Source organism: Magnolia sinica, chromosome 6 (genome assembly GCF_029962835.1).
Source record: "Magnolia sinica isolate HGM2019 chromosome 6, MsV1, whole genome shotgun sequence".
Taxonomy (NCBI): Eukaryota; Viridiplantae; Streptophyta; class Magnoliopsida; order Magnoliales; family Magnoliaceae; genus Magnolia; species Magnolia sinica.
The window spans coordinates 14,907,106-14,920,489 of NC_080578.1; the positions used below are offsets into that span (position 1 = coordinate 14,907,106).

The window sequence follows — 13,384 nt, forward strand, 5'->3', positions numbered from 1 at the left end:
TTCATCTTTTGAATTTCTTATTTATTTTTCATTTTCAGTAACCCCTTCAGCAAATTCCACAACCTCTGCCCATGGTACCTTTTCCTCCAAACATGCTCTAAAAAACTATATATATATATATATATATATATAAAGCTTTTGTACTTGTCTAATGCTAATTACCCCACAAGCCTTACTGCAATCTCCTAGTGCGCATTTGCATGTCCCGACAAGCAAAGATAATCTTCTTCTTCTTCTTCTTTATTTATTTATTTATTATTTATTTTAATTTTATTTTATTTTTTTAATTCGAAAGTTAATTTGATTCATGCCCGAAGCAAACAAGTAGGGCTGACAATGGACCATGCATTGGCTGAGCAAATAATCAATTGTCAATAGGCCTGGCCCAGCAAGCCTAACACCTGCAGCTCAAATCCAGGGATCCTTCCAGGCCGGGCGGTTTCCACCCTCAGCTACAAGCACTGGAAGGAAATATGATGAGCGATTGGCCTTGCATAGCAAGGACTTACCTACACCCTTCAAAATCATTTTTACAACGCTAATGAACTTGTATTGTTGTGCTCTCTCCGAGTTGCCTATGATCATGCTCGCCAGATTGTTTTACACCCTCCCAATGGATTTTAACTAAAAGTCCTAAATTTGAAAGTGGTTTGCTAGCGTAGGCTTGCCCCATATAGTCCCATGTTATGGTCCAAACTGCTCATATGATCTGATGGATCCCACTGTGATTAGAGATCTGCTTCATCCATACATGTGCTGAAATTTGGACCACTATTTCTACCTCCTATTCATATGTACAATGAGGATATCCAAACCTTTGATTTTTTTTTTGCCATGTGACCCATCTATAGTGGGGATGGGACCTTTCAGATTAACATGCTGGATCAACCCGTTTGGAATCAGGCTATGAAATGGCAACTCATTCTTTTAACTCAAAAAAGTGCTACTTACATTTCCAATATATGAAAAGTGGATAAATAATAGTTGGCTTGGATCTTAGGACTACAGATTACGAAAAAAATTTAACAAATGGACAACCTGAGCCTATCTGCACCAGTCCCACAGATGGAAGGAAATCAAGCAGCAACCTCTTGCTCTTTTGCAGAGAGCTGGTTCTGAATGTGTTGTGGGACGACATCGAACTTGGCCAACTGCATGGTGTAAGATGCACGTCCTTTTGTCATTCCTCGGAGTGTGCTCACATATTGAAACATTTCTGCCAGTGGTACCAGCGCATCCACCACCTGCATTACTCCTCACATGATTAGTTTTGCTACTCATTCAATTGCTAGTATTTGCAAGCAGGATATACAAGAGTTACACCCTGATCCATAGCTCAAGTGGTAGACAGTGAAAGATACCTCATTTCAACACTGAGGTCTTGGTATCGATCCCCAGTGGGGTTGGCTAACAGTGAAGTGTGAACTGACAGTGGGGTGTACTAACAAGCTAACGAAAAATTTTAAAAAAAAGGATATACAAGAGTTGCACGCAGAAATCAGAAAATTACTTTGCAGTGTTGAAGGGATAACCAGGGTTTAAAACTTTTGCAAATATGGAATTTGCTAATGTAAAAATGTGCATTTCCACTTGTGGAAAAGGGTGGGATATGCTCCACCTAAATTGGTCATGAAAAAGAACATGTTGGGGCCCTCTTTGCTTGGGATTTGGGGTGGAAAAGGAGGAAAACAAAGGCCACCTAATGCAACTACCTTTTATAAGCAGGAGACCAAAAGGTACATTAGAATGATTCCAGCACACCAAAAAAAAGGGTCCTGGTTTGGGGGCACAACCAAACAGGCCTCTATAAATTTGAGATGTTTTTATTAAATTTGTGGGATATGATCATCCTAATCAAAGGGTGATAGGAGAAAACAGATCAACTTATGAAACTTTGGTACCTGGTTAATGTTTTAGTACAAAACTCTCATATCTCCAACGGTCCAAACAATATTCCACAGGTATAGGTCAAGAGAAAAAAAGGAAAGAAAAGATGAAAGCTATTTCACATACCTTAAGGCCCCCAGGCTTATCACCAAAGTTGTTGATCTGGCCTCTCCTCGAGTTAAGATCACCAATCACATCACCCAAGTGCTCTTCAGGTGTGACAACTTCAACTTTCATGATAGGTTCCAGCATTCTTGGACCTGCTTTTCTCACACCCTCCCGGAAGGCACCTCGAGCTGCCAGCTGGAATGCCAAGACACTTGAGTCAACATCGTGGTAGGAGCCATCAACTAACACAGCACGGATATCAACAACAGGATAGCCAGCAAGTACACCATTGCTCATGCATTCCTCCAATCCTTTCATCACACCTGGGATGTATTCTTTTGGGACCGCACCTCCTTTTATTTCGCTCTTGAATTCATACCCACTTCCTGCCTCCATGGGTTCAAACCTCACTGTAATATCTGCAAACTGGCCGGCTCCTCCAGATTGTTTCTTGTGGACATATTTTACTTCTGAGATTCTAGAGATGCTTTCACGGTAGTTCACTTGTGGTGCACCTACATTCGCTTCAACCTACATGTCGACCAAACCCAAAAGTCATAACGATTGAAGTCGTCGGTTAATTATAAAATAAAAACTAATAAAGTGGAAATGGAAAGAAACTGATGACTAAAAAGATATATTGGGAATGGGATCCTTCAAGTTTCTGACATTATACAAATGGATATTTTAAATGGAAAAAAAGAAAACCACAAAATCCTGGTAACTGTTGGCAAGGTTATTATAAGACCATCTAAATCATGGTTAAAAGATGAATGAATGATCAGATAAAATGAAAAACAGTCGAAGATACCAAACCTTGAATTCCCTCTTCAGCCGATCAACAATGATCTCAAGATGCAGCTCCCCCATTCCTTCAATAACAGTCTGGTTGATCTCTTCATCCCTTGAGAAGTGAAAAGATGGGTCTTCTTGAGCAAGCTTGATCAGCCCAACTGCCATCTTATCAACATCGGCTTTGGTCTTGGGTTCTATCGCAACCTTAATAACAGGATCAGGGAAATCCATCCGCTCAAGTACAATAGGCTTCTCTGGATCACATAGCGTTTCACCAGTGATCGTATCTTTCAAACCAGCGAGAGCAACAATGTCACCCGCTAAAGCTGTCTTGACATCCTCCCTGCTATTAGCATGCATCTCTAGAAGTCTTCCGATTCTCTCCTTCTTCCCTTTGTTTGCATTTAGTACATAGGAGCCTGCCATTAACTTTCCTGCATACACTCTGACAAATGTAAGAGATCCTACAAATGGGTCACTCATGATCTTGAATGCCAGTCCAGCAAATGGTTCATCATCACTCGCAGCCCTTTCAATAGCAACTTCTGGATTCTCAGGGTCAGTCCCCACCATTGGTGGCACTTCGATTGGTGAAGGCAAGTAATCCACAACAGCATCAAGCAATGGCTGGACACCCTTGTTTTTAAATGCCGAGCCACATAATAGTGGAACGAAATTGCCAGCAATGGTTCCCTTTCTGATTAATTTCTTCATGGTTTGTTCATCAGGTTCAACTCCTTCCAGGTAGTTTTCCATTGCTGTATCATCCAGGTCAATCACAGTTTCAATCATTTGAATTCTGTAATCTTGAGCTAAGTCCTGGAGATCAGCTGGGATGTCCTCATATACGAATTTCGCACCTAATTCTTCTCCTGACCAGATTATGGCTTTCATTTTCAGAAGATCAATAACCCCTTGAAACTTATCTTCTGCACCTATCGGTAGTTGAATAACAAGAGGTTTAGCCCCCAAGTTTGTGACTATCATGTCCCTTGTTCTAAAAAAGTTCGCTCCAAGACGATCCATCTTATTAACAAAGCATATTCTAGGGACTCCATACTTATCAGCTTGTCTCCATACAGTTTCAGACTGGGGTTCGACACCAGCAACACTGTCGAACAAGCATATAGCACCATCCAAGACTCTGAGGGCCCGTTCCACTTCAAGCGTGAAGTCGACATGGCCAGGAGTGTCAATAATGTTAATCCGGTGATTATTCCAAAAGGTGGTAGTTGCAGCGGATGTTATAGTAATGCCTCTTTCTTGTTCCTGTTCCATCCAGTCCATTGTAGCAGTTCCCTCATGCACCTCCCCTATCTTGTAATTTCTTCCAGTGTAGTAGAGAATCCGTTCAGTAGTAGTAGTCTTTCCTGCATCTATGTGGGCCATAATTCCGATGTTACGATAATCTTTTAGGGGTACTTCCCGCTTTCCCTCTGGCAAGAAATAATGTAGATACATTTATCAGAACAAAAAAGAGAAAAGAAAAGATTTTTGTGTGTGTGTGTGTGTGTGTGTTACACACGCACACCATGCCATGTAAACTACTTAGCTAACTTTGTTACAATCCTTGTATGAGACATGCAATAACATAATGTGAACAGTCCAGTGTCATATGGTTTTATCATTTGTGATGCACGTGATTTTCATCTTGAAGTTGCCAACATCTATGGCAAAATCACTAAAACAGGAGGGGACAAAGATTACTGCAAGAATGGCAACCTAGTGTATCATATCTATGGTTTGCTAGCATTTCTTACAAAAACCTCATACACCCTTTGACCGAAGAATGAAAATATGCATGTGCTTCCTACAACGCAGTCTAACCATGCCAATAGTCGTTGTCATCATCATCATCATATAAGGCTTTAACTGGGATTGGCTACATTAATCATTTCCTGCCATTCCACTCTAGTTTGGAATGTCATGCTGTTCAGATTCATTGCCTGCATCATTCATAAGCTCGGATAAAGGAGAATGGTTGCGACAGGTTGGCAGCCGGCATCAAATTTATGCCATAAACTTCCAACATGAAGCCATGACAACATGCATGTGTGGATAATTCCCATTCTTAATGAGGGTAAAACACCAACTTGATTTACAGATGACATTCATAAAATCATGAATTGTAAATAAAAGAAATTCAATGGTAGAGTAATACTGAAGTTGAAATGCCATTTGGCCATTTCATAAAAATCAGAAAAAAAGGGTTTGATCAATCAATTTTCAGTCAAAACTTAAAACCAGTAACACAAGTGAAATCTGGTAACTTAGGGCTAAACCCACTGTGCTCATGATCCGTTCATACCTAACATAGTAGATCTCATGATAGTCAAGGTGATTCAACTATGCAATCACCTAGGTGCCAAGGCATCCATAGGCCTGGGCACTTGCCTTAGGCCATTGCATGAGCAATATTGGCACCGTAAATATCATCTATGATTAGGATGAGAAATTTATGAGGCTTGGGCCAAGAAAATCAAAATTTTGAACAAGCATAGATCAACAGGACTGTCCCAATCATTTCATAATATGGTCCCAAGGGGCCCCATTTGAACCCAACCAAATGCCTGTGTGAATAACCCATCAAATACAAATAGGCTTAGTTATGTCATCGCCTAACATTTCATAGATAGTTTGATGATGTATAAATCATAATTAGCAGACCTATGAGTTGTGACTCAACTCGGCAGGTTTAGTGAAGTTGACCTAGAGACTTTTTTTTGGAAGGGTAAGTCAAACTAGAGACTTTTTCTTTTCTTTTCTCTTTGAAGTCGACCTAGAGATTTTGGGAGTCAGCTCAGGTAATCAAGTCAGGCTTCTTTTTTTTTTTTTCTCCTCATAACTATCCTTAGTTATGTGATCACCCATGTTTGATTCAACAGCTAAATTTAATCATTTCTCATCTACCAAATGGGGCAAAAGGAAGAAAAATAGAAAAATAGAAAAAGAAAGACAACCATCCCGAGGAATGCTATTGTTAGGTTTAAATGATTTACAGCCTATCTACTTGGCTTTAAGTTGTAAATGAATTACTAGTAAATCATTTACTGTGTTTGTGATGCGAACATCAGTGATACACCATTTAGAGTGTACCAAAGGAGGAGGCGTCGCCGACAGAGTACCGGAGCGGAGGAGTTGATGTGGATGGACGTTGGGTCCATCAGACCCATTTTCTGACGCGTTACGAGTGCAGGAGCGGCATGATCGTACCCTGACCATAGATCCATGGGTCGGATTTCACACCCTACCACACGGGTGTTTTAGTTTTAGGCGTTTTTTTTGTTCTTTTCCTTATTTCAGGGGCTTATTGCACTTTATTTACTTCTTTTTTTTTTTTCAGGGGCTTTAGTGCACTTTTACTTTTTCCATAGCTCATATATACGTTGTGAGAAACCCTATTTTCATTATTATTCAATGAATAGAAATTCGTCTCTTTTCTTCCTCTTTATTCAAAATATTAGGGTTTCAGGATTGACCCTTGGGTGTTGAGGATTCTACTCCGATTTTAGGTTTCCTTCTTTCTAGATCTTCGAGGTACAGGAAAAGGTAAGAATCATCTTTCTTCTTTTCTTTTGACGACAAAAGGACCCAGACTTTCTTCATCTCGAACCCTTCATTCTTCACTAATTTCGTTTCTCTCTTGATACCCCATTTCTATTGTAAACGGAAAAGAGGGATGATTAGTCAGTAGAATCAGATCCAAACTTGACCGTGGGCTGACTTATACTAGATCTGGGATATCCTCATATCCCTAGGTCCTCTCTTTTTACTATTTACGTGATCTTATGCGAAGGGGCATGATCTTGATGGAATAACCTCATCTTTGTGTTGAGATTTACCTAATCCCTTTGATTAGAAATGACTAGTTAATTGATGTATTTATTTGAATATTCTTTAACTTGATTATACATAGGGGTGTACATTGAGTCGAACCGAGTCGAGCTGGCCTCAACTTGATTCGGCTCGGCCACTGGCTGACCTCAGCTCGAACTCGGCTCGGCTCAGTCCTCGAGCCTAACTGGCCAGCTCGGCTCGACTCGGCTCGGCTCGGCTCGGTCAGCAGCTCGGGCCAGTTCGAGCCGAGTTTGAGCCAAGATCGAGCTGAGTTCGCCATTGCAGCATTTTCACAAACACCTGGACTGCACCTTCAAAATCTCACTGTATTTGAGACAACAACAATGAATTTTCAGGTATTTTATCAAATATCTTCTAAGAAACATAAAAATCAAGAAAAAAAAGAGTGCTGGTTTCATATACATACCTTCCTTGCCACCAGCCACACTTCTTTGAGTCATTTCATCAAACACTTGGTGAGCAACATCAATATCAAAGTAACCGAGTCACCGAACTGGTTCAATCCGAGTTCGATTCGAGCTGGGTTCGATCCGAGTTAAGTCGAGATGGGGCAGCTCAAACTCATTTTCGAGCTCAAAAAATCAGCTCGAATTGGCTCGAACTCAGCTTCAAATCGAGTTGAATCAAGCTTTTTCGAGTCGAGTCGAGTGAGTTAACCGAGCTAGCTTGGTTCGTGTACACCTCTAATTATACATGCATCTAGGGTTAGGTCATCACATGTCCTTGCATCAGTTTGGATAGCCTATAAATAGTTTATATCTTGTAATTGTGTACTCACACCTGAGATAGTTTAGAGAAGTAACTTATTAAATAACATTCAAATGACACATAAGAGTGGATTTTAAAGTGGATCATTGGGTTAAGCCCATCTCACTAAAGCTTAGGGTTGATCTTCACATAAAACCAAGCAATAGGTGAGCCATAGAAATGGGCCCACGAAGTCAAATGCTCTTTTATAAGGGGACGGTAGCAAGATTTGTTGCCGTTTGGGAGAGGGAGGGAGGGAGAGGTAAATCATTTACCAACCTGTAAATGGTTTCCAGGCAAAAAGGGGCATCCAAACACAAGTTGGAAATGATTTACTAGTAAATCACTTACAAGTTGCCTCATTTACCACCATCCAAACAACCCCTAAACAATAACTAAAACATTTTATTTCTAAGACTGTAGAGAGCATTATGAACCTGAACAACCACCCCTCCAAAAACTAAGGCTCTGTTCGGTTGCCACTTAAAAATGATTTCATCTCATTTTAGTTAACAGTTATTAATCATTTTTAAGTGAAGGCCTAAGGGTTTGTTTTGACATTGTAATTCATTCAATTCATTATACAACAAATAACTAAACCATGGGTTGCACCATTTTACTTCATACCGACACCTAACACCTCTACTCGCAATACTATGTTTTTCCAAGTAGAACTTAAAAACTCCAATTCAATGGCCAGCCCCTCATTGTAAATGAAGTGTTCTTATCTCCATTTTGGTCACTTTCTCTCAATTGGGACAAACTAATTGTATTTCGATTCGATTGACCAACCAAACACACCCTAAAGGAAATAAAAATCACAAATTCGAAACCATTAGAATCCTAAAGTTTTATCAATTCAAACCCATTTCTTGAGAATTACCATAGGCTTGAAGGAACTGCGAAGACTCAAATGCGAAAAAAGTCAGGAAGTATAAATCTCGAATCCTCACTGAAAAGCTAAAGAAATCTTTAGTATCAGAAATTGAAGTAACCCATTTGATTTCTCGTGCTGAATAATAATCTATAAACCCCAATTGCATATTACATTTATCAAACAGCTGCTGCAACTGGGTTTTGGAGAGACGGATACACACCTTCATTAGCCATGGCCACCACAGAAAGCCCTGCTTTTCGTTCATGGGAAATCGAGACCGTTGATTTCGACCTGAGGCGGACGTTTCCGAAGAAATCGGAGGCTGAGAATGGGCGAATGCTGCGGGTGAAAGTTTTGGGAGAGAGGAAGCGGGGAGAAGGGAGAGGGTGGTGGGGCCCACGGGAGCCATTGACGTTTCGGAAAGCCGTACCGGAGGCCGATATTCTAACCGATTCAGCTGCCATCTCTCTCTCTCTCTCTCTCTCTCTCTCTCTCTCTCTGGTTAGAGATAACGGTAGCTACGAGGCGTCTTCGCCTTCGCTCGTTTGAGTGCGAGGAGATGAAGATGGGTTATGCTAGAGCCTTAAGATGGAGAGTTCGATTTACCTCTGTCGCGACTCAGCCTCCACCGTGTGTCGTCTCCGCTGGGGCCCACATACTAATGGATGAAATGATCAGATCTGTCCATGTTTCCAAATATTTTATATGAGGTCGTTCAGATGAAAAATTACAATAAAAAATGATTGATGGTTATCTATCTATGGATGAACTTAGAACAATCAAATGAAGATTTTTCAACGGCTCGCATTGAACTCTAAAAATCAAAGGTTAGCATAGTAAATGAAGCGAAATTATTGGCTTGTAGATTATATATGATAGTAGAGAGAATATGGACGGTTCAAATCATCGGAGCACCTCGGAATGTGGCCCCAGTGGGTGACGAGAGACGCTTGATGCCAAGTCGCGACAGAGGCAAAAGTCCGGGAGTTAAGGGCAGTCTACCAATCTTAGTGGCTTTTGGGGCATAATCCCACTCACTACGAGTAGCATTAGACGAATGAATGGTCTGGATCCGTGGATCATGATTTTCAACCGTACAAAATGAAAAACGCAATCAGACCGTCAATATTGCTGAAGGGAGGATCATACAACTCCTCTGTAGGTTTTCCACTCATCTATTGGAAGATCGATGGTTAGAAATTGATCAACTATCCACACGCAAAAGTGATCGACCGTTGTTTTTTTTTTTTTAAAAAAAATCGGGTTTCCTTGATACGATAGACAGATCACCCAAGTTAAGTGATATTTGAGCTATGGCCGTCCATATTGAGGCCCACCAATGAAGAATTTGAATCATGATGAATGGAATGGGAGGACCAAAATCAGTGGGTCCTGCTGTATTATATAAGGTGCATCTCGAAGTATCAAATCCCTTTCCTAAAACGGATAGGGGCTAAAAAAAAGGATTTTCAGGTGGTGACAAGACATAGATGGCAATGGTTGCGAGGCTCCCACGTCTGCGTGCATTCCTGATCTCAAAAGTGAGGGGAAGTGGGCCCCACTAAGAAGAGTCTACTAAACAACTTGCTTATCCGTTATTGTTTGAGTGATGCGTGAAGGGCTGCAAATTCACCAGTTAGCTCGATGGGCTTTTAAGGCCCAACCAACGATGAAACGTCTGTAGGGGAGAAACATCACTTAAGGCCAAACGCCTGAGCCTGGCCCACACCCAAATGGGCCAGGAGCAGTTGGGTCAGGCCCCACACGTCCTGTTCTGTCCTGGTCGAAATTTGATTTTTATATATATATATTTTAAACTTGAATTTTCCTAACATATTCGTGGATCAAGTGGACCACACATGCACAAAAATAGATATTTGAAAGGAATGGAACGAACGGTCTAATATCTAAGATAGATGGTTTGCCTAAGCAAGAAATGGATATAACATTAATATGTACATATGAAGATGGGTCCGGCCGGGCTGGGCTGGGTCAGGTTGGGCTAAAATTGATTTGAGCCCAAGCCCCAGTCAAAATTGACCAGGTATTGTGTGAAAGCCCAAGCCCTTGCCTGGCCCTCAGGTGAAGCGAGTAGGTCCAAGCCTAGCCCAAAGCTACCCAGCCTATTTATGTGTCTCTCACAGACTCAGAGTACTAGGGCTGAATGTCGGGTGGATTCAACCCGACCGACCGGTGACCGACCTGACATTGGGTTGAAAACGGCAAGATGTATTGGGTTCGGTCTTGGGCTTGGGCTATACAAACACCAACCTGATAAAACTTAGGTCGGGCTTGGGTTGAGGTCTCGGGTTGCTTGACCCAACTCGAACCCGATCGATATATAAGTTACTTATAAATTATAATTGAGTGTGGATTGCCTGTGTTGAAGGCATATGAAATTCCAGTGTTGTCGGGCCTCATTGGTTGATGTCATTTTTGATGACTCAAGCTAACAAGATATGCTTGGCTTCTCTCTCCCAAATAGACTGCGTGCTATATAACACGACTTTTAAAGGAGTAGCTGTCCTATATTTTAACTTGTTTGTTTAGAAATAATGAAGTTATTTATGATAAATAACTACATATATAATTAATAAAATCATAGGTACAAAAAATTAGATGTGTATTAAAGTATAATTGATTAATGTAATAATGAAAATATTAGCATATATCCACCCGACTAATCTGACCGAGCCTTCTTGGGATGGCCTTAGGTTGAGAATCCGTACCTAAGGTTGGGTTGGGTTGGGTTGGGTTGGCTTATAGGAACCTTGGGTTGGGCTAGGGTTGTGCACCCCAACCTGACCCAACCAGCCCGACTTTCAGCCCTACAGAGTACAAGCTGAGTGGGCTAGTTACAAGCCCAGTGGGTTTACAAGCCCAATTAGGTTTGGTGAGATTATTAGTCAAAAGCTCAATCAATCTATATAGGTTCTCATCTTTCACAGAATATGAAAGACCAGACCTGACTTTTTGCTGAGTATGCACGTGTTCTATATAGGTTCTCATCTTTCACAGAATATGAAAGACCAGACCTGACTTTTTGCTGAGTATGCACGTGTTCTCAATGTTGACAAGTGGGCCTTTTGGCTCACTATTCCAGAATCCAGACTGTTTGTTGCGTTCCACCGTTTATGGCCCATGTTTCAGAAATCATTTCGTTAGTGCAATCTTCATCTTCTGATTTGTGGACTTCAGGCAAACCGTTAAAAAAAAAAAAAAAGAAGAAGAAGAAGAAGAAGAAGAAGAAGAGACAACAACGGTCCACATTCAATTGAAAAAGGCCCTGGGTGGGATGGGATCCTTCAGTTTAAGAGGTTTTAGAATGAACAGACCAATGGTACTCTAGAAATTTATAGAAGGGATTCTACAGAAAAAATCCTCATAAATCCTAAGTCTACCAAAGACTTTCCCCACTATATATTCAAAATACCTGATAGTGCTTTTTGAGAAGGGATATCACTAAAGTACACTCATGTATTATTTAAAGTGGTCATTAAGTCCAACAACTTTGAAGATAGCCTCTCAAACATACACATTCAATAACAAAAGTTAAATTTTTTATAATCAAATCACTATATGAATTGTGCGTTTATTTTGATATTTTTAAACGGTGTATATTATTTGCATGGCATGGCTCATTTTGTATTTAGATTAACTAAATTTACGGTGAATTACATCTTTCGAACACGTTGTATATCATAAAAATGGCTCTACAATTCTCTACTTTACCACTTTCTAAAAGAAAGAGTGTACAACTGACATAATTGTAACACTCTCAATAAGCACTCTCACGGCATTTTGGATCATAAAAAGCATTGTTTGATACAATTCTAATTTCTGAGGATTTCTGCAGTAAAAATCCCATTACAAAACCACAACCCCCATGTGCTAGAGATAAATATCATTTTTTGCTGCCACACCTGTCGTAAAAAGTTCCTATGGTCAGAAGCTAGGTGGGTCCACTATGATGTTTGTAATGTTTAAAATAAGTGTTGAAATGATTTCAAACTATCCAAAATGATAAAGGAAAATTATTAAGTTTTGAAATGAGACTTGATTTGAATCACTCTGCTTGAAAATTGAATGTCTTCTATGGTGATGTGAGTGTGAGTACGGGCTCACCTGGACACTCGCACACCACATTCGCGCCCAAGTCCAGCCCGATGTACATGCACATGACATGTACCATGAGTTGCTGCGTGTCCGTAGAGAAATGTTCCAACACAAATCCTAAGTTTCCCTTAAGGCCCAATCCCTTCTACACCAAGTCCCATCTATAACCTTTTCATATCTCTCTTACATTTACAATGTGATACTATTTTCAATGCAAGATACATAGGAATAAGGTTTAAAAAGAAAATCATAGGGTCAGTTTTTATAAAAAATTTAAAAACATAAAAAATTTTAAAGCATTCAAAAATAAAAATAAAAATAAAAAAATCAAGTGTGATATATTCATTCTATTCATCGATTTTTATAAATTATATTAGGACATGAGCTCAAAAATGAGACCGACCTAAAACTCAAGTGGGCCATACGGCTAGACAATGAGCATTGAATGTCCAGTGGCGCCATAAAAAGTTTTGGATTAGGCTGATATTTTTGTGTTTTCAATTCATCCCTGAAAAACATTTTTGTATTTTAGATGGCATAAACAGCATGTGCTAGGCAATTCGGTTCCATTATTCCTTTGTTTCTCAGGGATTCAGATTGCATGTTGCCCTGATTGTCTAAGTAGGACAGGCAATGTGGCGGGATTTGATTGGCCCGCTTGCTACTACCAACGATGGGTCTAATCATGTACTTGCTCGACCAAGCAACTTTTAAATGAGCTTTGCGGGGGCTTTTGGTTTGATACATCAGGACCAAATCCCACCACATTGCTGCTCACCTCTGTTGGGGGAGCAAATTAGCTGCAACCATGACCATTGACGCACCTTTGAGGTATGTATCATATATCTAGGTCATTCACCCGTCTGCTAGCTCAATTTTGGAAGATATCTAAATTTAAGGTGGCTCATATAATAACAATCAGGAACAGTGGCATTGACCATAAAAAACTTCCTGTGGGCCATAAAAGTTTTATATTAAGCTGAAATATGTTTTTTC

At 40.3% G+C, this 13,384-nt stretch overlaps 1 protein-coding gene across 1 annotated transcript; it reads right to left on the bottom strand.

The window, feature by feature from the left end:
- Positions 1 to 905: 905 nt before the first annotated feature.
- Positions 906 to 8,835, bottom strand: LOC131248353 (elongation factor G-2, chloroplastic-like). Its single transcript, XM_058248615.1, has 4 exons — positions 8,493 to 8,835; positions 2,812 to 4,226; positions 2,014 to 2,526; positions 906 to 1,244 (listed from the first exon to the last, which is right to left on the bottom strand). Exons 1-4 carry the CDS (start codon positions 8,734 to 8,736, stop codon positions 1,077 to 1,079), a joined length of 2,340 nt encoding a protein of 779 aa, XP_058104598.1. The 5' UTR covers positions 8,737 to 8,835; the 3' UTR covers positions 906 to 1,076.
- Between the last annotated feature and the right edge of the window lie 4,549 nt (positions 8,836 to 13,384).

What these genes read in the sequence shown, in the direction of transcription:
- LOC131248353 (XM_058248615.1), bottom strand. Translation starts at nt 8,736, where the DNA reads ATGGCAGCTGAATCGGTTAGAATATCGGCCTCCGGTACGGCTTTCCGA. An exon ending in GGTGGCCATGGCTAATGAAG is followed by an intron (nt 4,227 to 8,492) that starts GTGTGTATCCGT and finishes ATTTCTTGCCAG; the next exon opens with AGGGAAAGCGGGAAGTACCC. An exon ending in ATAAGCCTGGGGGCCTTAAG is followed by an intron (nt 1,245 to 2,013) that starts GTATGTGAAATA and finishes GGAGTAATGCAG; the next exon opens with GTGGTGGATGCGCTGGTACC.